The sequence below is a fragment of the Terrapene carolina genome, unplaced genomic scaffold (assembly GCF_002925995.2).
Source record: "Terrapene carolina triunguis isolate 2854851 unplaced genomic scaffold, T_m_triunguis-2.0 Scaffold51519, whole genome shotgun sequence".
Classification (NCBI taxonomy): Eukaryota; Metazoa; Chordata; order Testudines; family Emydidae; genus Terrapene; species Terrapene triunguis.
In genome coordinates this window covers 1-4,238 of record NW_020715870.1, presented here as the reverse complement: position 1 = coordinate 4,238, position 4,238 = coordinate 1, and the positions used below count along the sequence as shown (strand labels likewise).

Here is a 4,238-nt window from a genome sequence, read left to right as displayed (position 1 = left end):
CCAGTCCCTGCCCTGGGGCTGGGTGGGAGCCGGCGCCCCCTAGAGGGAAAAGACCCCATGCCCCATCCCCAGGACTGCCCCTGGGGATCTCAGTCATAAGGGGGTGCTTTGTCTCTGCAGCCCCCCAATCTCTGTTGGGGGGGTGGGTTTGTGCAGCCCCGGCACAAGCAGTGGGTGTCCCCCCCCCGCCCCACTACCTGCTCCTCCTCCGTTAGTGGGACCAGGGCCAGCGGCTGCAGTGGCTCTTCCTGGAGAATGGCAGCGAATTCCTTATCCTGGAGCTCCTCCGGGACCTGGGCGGGTGTGGAGACAGCAGCTGGGGGGTGCGGCTGGGAGCGAACTTCCCCTGCCCCCCCTCCCCAACGGCAGGGTCACCCCCCCACCCTCCCAAGACACAAGGCTTTCACTTGGGGCACGCACACCCCTGCGAACCTCGAAGGGGGACCCCAGGGTCACACCAGGTGCCCTCATCCCGACCCATTCCAGGTCACCCCATTGGGCAGCCATAACCCCGCCCCCTGGTCACCTGACATCCCATGGGCCCTGGTGTATTTTACTCCGGAGGGAATTTCGCACCCCTGCGCACGCGCAGAATTTATGTCCCCTGCAGATTTCTTTAATTCCCTGCAGAAAAATGACTTTGACGGGGAAGCAAAGGGATGCCACAAGAGTGGTCATGTGACACACACACACACCCCCAGCAGTACGTTTCGGGTGCCCAGGGCAGGTGGCAGAGAGGCAAATCACTGTGGGGCAGGGGGCGGGACTGGGGACCCGGCTGGTGGCGCCATCTCAGCTGCTAGTCCTGGCTGGGCTGGTGAGGACGGGACTTCCTCTTTCCCTGCACGGCATCCGGGGCCGGGTCAGACCCACCTCAGATTTCTCCCCCGGCTGCAGGAAGCTCTGCAAACTCCCCACCCCCCCACTTCCCGCACCCATCGCTCCTCAACTGCAGGGGGAGGGATCCCTGTACAGGGAGCTGCTCCCCCGTCTGCCCAACCCCCGTGCATCCAGACCCCCTCATAGCCAGACCCTCACGGTGAGCCTCATCACCCCCCTACACTCAGAACCCCCGCCCGGATGAGCCCCACTCCCTCTGCATCTGGACCCCCCACACACACTCAGCCCCAACCACCTTCACCTGAACCCCCCCTGCAGAGCCCCATTACCACTGCACCCAGAACCCCCAACAAGCCCCTGTGCATCCAGATCCCCCACTGAGCCACCCGCACCCAGACTGCCCCACACAGAACCCTCTCAACCCCTTGCTGAGCCTGCCTGCCCACACCTGACACAGAGGGGCAGGGCCCCGGGGTGTTTCTGGGGCCGGGCCGGTCCTTGTGCTGTGGCAGGGTCGGGTGCAGCCTCACCGCCGAGTCCGTGTCCCGGAGGCGTGGGAGCTGCAGGGGGATCTCCCACCTCTGTGCAGCCAGTGGCCTGTGTTCACCACTGCCAGGTTGGAGCCTCCACATTTATTTGCCAAATAAAATTTGCAGACTTTTAAAATATTGTGCGCAGAATTTTGATTTCTGGGGGCGCAGAATTTTTAATTTTTTGGGCGCAGAATGCCCTCAGGAGCAATACTCTGCAGCACCCCACTGGGCAGCCTTGGTCCGCCCCGTTGCCCGGCGTGCGGGAAGACTCGGGGCATGGACACACACGCACCTTGTTCTCTTTGACATAAAGTGCTAGCATCTCTTCTCTGCCGTAGCGATAGTCCGCGAGCTTGTACTTTGGCATGGCAGGAGAGGGCGGGGGGGAGGCCACGCTGCCCCCACTGGACAGCGCGCGGAGCCTGGGGGGGGCAGGACAGACTGAGAGTCAGCGACGGGGCCAGGCTCCGCGGACACACGGCCACATACACAGAGCGAGGCCGCAAGGAGCCTTCAAGGGGGGCTTCAGGGTTAAGTTAGAATGAGCTCGAGTAGGGGGTGCGGGAAGCCAGGATTCCTGGGTTCTCTCCCCGGCTCTGGGAGGGGGGTGGGGGCTGGTGGGTTAGAGCAGGGGGGGCTGGGAGCCAGGATTCCTGGGTTCTCTCCCTGGCTCTGGGAGGGCAGCAGGGACTGGTGGGTTAGAGCAGGGGAGGCTGGGAGCCAGGACTCCTGGGTTCTCTCCCAGTTTGGGGAGAGGGGTCTAGTAGCTTCATTATCACCTTCTTTGCCCCGAAGTTAAGGGCCAACCAGTGTTTGTGGATCTCTCTAGGGATCCCCAGCTCCCCGCCCCCCCAGGTCCCCCATTCTCTGGGCCCCGCCCCCCACCTCCCCACGCTCACCATTCCGGTCCAAAATTGAGCGTCTCGGCGGCCATCGCCCTCTGCGTGTGCGTTGGGTTTAGCTTCTGTTGTCCTATGACCTGGACGGCGAGGAAGGAAACCGGGCGATGAAAGGTGGGGTGTTCCCATCCCGTCGCTCTGGGCTCCCTGCCCCCCTGCCCCGACCTCTCACAGCCCCCCACCCCCCTTCCTTACCTGCTGGCTACAGCCCCACGCCCCTCACCGTGGGAGGCTCGGCCCACGGCGCCGAACCTGCAGCCAGGAGACAGAACCCGAGGGGCGCAGGGTTAGGATCAAGGACTATCCCCCCGCCCCCACTGTCTCTCCCTCCCCAGGCCTTCCCAGTGCAGATCAACTGTGGGTGGGGGCTCAGAAGGGGTGAGCCCCCCCCCCGCAGGAGGGGGAGTGCTGGAGGGGAAAAGGTAGGGGGGGCTGTCAGCCACTCCCCATTGGCCCCCCAAAACACTGCTCCATTTCAGACATCTACCATTACCTAAGGGATAAATAATTCTAGCCCATCCCCTCACTCCCCAACATTACCCCCCAAATCCTCCATATGCCTCCCCCGGGAACCAGCTCCACAGTCTAGGCGATTGGGAGGGGCGGGGGGGCTGAGAGCCCGGATGCCTGGGTTCTCTCCCCTGCTCTGGGAGGGGAGTGGGGCTGGTGGGTTGGGGGGGGGGGCTGGGAGCCAGGACTCCTGGGTTCTGTCCCCGGCTGTGGGAGGGGAGTGGGGGCCGGTGGCTCAGAGCACGGGCGGCTGGGAGCCAGGACTCCTGGGTTCTCTCCCCAGCCATCAATGTGTACTCTCCCCCCATACCCCAAGCATTTCTCACCCAGACGGCAGTGGCTTGTGGGTCTGAGCGCGCTGGGGGCTGGGGGATTTCCGAGGGTGGGGGATCTGCGGGCGCCCGTCTGTCCGGGTTGCTAGCTGAGCACGGGTGCTGATGAGGCTGCTGGGCCTTTCTCCCCCCACAACAGAGTCGGAAGCCGGATTCACATTGGGAAGAGCTGCTGGGGGGAAGAGAGGGGGAGCATTAGTCCACACGGTGACGGATTGGGGGAGAACTGGCTTCAGACCCCTGTACCCTGCAGAGCGTGGCCCCCAGCACGTGGGATGGAGGCGATTTTCCAGTCAGCAGTATAGGGTATAGGACACACAGGGGAGCAATTCCCATCACAGCCACTGGAGGGCACAGGAACATAGAGCTTCCATAGTGCTGTCCTTTATGCAGGAAGTAAGGCAACGGGACTTTCCCCATCATCCCCAATGGCTGGAGAGAGAACCCAGGAGTCCTGGTTCCTAGGACCCCTTGCTCTAACCCACCGGACCCCAAACCAGAACTGGGACTGGAAGCCAGGATTCCTGACTCCCTGCCACATGCTGAGGCGGGTGCTGAGAGTTCCACAGGCTCTTTGGGACCAGAATGCCACGTCCGCCTCCCCCGGTGCGGTCAGAGACTCAGCTGGGCCCAGCCAGTCCAGCCTTGGGGGGGGGGGGGGGGGGGAAGGTTGCATAACACCCATGTCAAGATTGTGAGAAACCACAAAGGGCAAAGCAGCCAATCCTCTGGCAGGGCCACCGCCGAGAGCTAACGGACAAATGCCAAACCGTGGGGCACTTAGGCAGAGCCGGGAAGAGAACCCAGGAGTCCCGGCTCCCAGCCCCGCCCTGCTCTAACCACTACACTTCGCTCCACAACTCACAAACATCAGGTTCCTACCCCTTAGGCCAAGGCCTTTCGGAGGCAAAGCCCCCGGAGCGAGAACCCGACAGGAAACTGCTGCATCATTTCGAACCAGGGCGCCCCTCCCAACCACAGGCCTGGGGGGGCGATTTACCAGCCGGGGGGGTTGTAACCCAGCCAGGCGTTTGTGATACTTCGCCGAGGGGCCCCACCCCAGCCGAGAGCAAGGGCTCTGCATTATTCCAGGCACCACGCAGACCCGCCACACCAAAACAGAG

The 4,238-nt window shown here is 63.3% G+C and overlaps 1 protein-coding gene across 1 annotated transcript; it reads right to left on the bottom strand.

Annotated features, from left to right (window-relative positions):
• Window positions 1–197: 197 nt before the first annotated feature.
• Window positions 198–3,130, bottom strand: LOC113405896 (GRB10-interacting GYF protein 1-like; the record flags this gene model as incomplete). Its single annotated transcript, XM_026647209.2, has 5 exons — window positions 3,109–3,130; window positions 2,468–2,524; window positions 2,273–2,352; window positions 1,666–1,795; window positions 198–293 (listed from the first exon to the last, which is right to left on the bottom strand). Coding segments are annotated over exons 3-5 (261 nt in total), but the record flags the coding sequence as incomplete, so codon positions are not given.
• Between the last annotated feature and the right edge of the window lie 1,108 nt (window positions 3,131–4,238).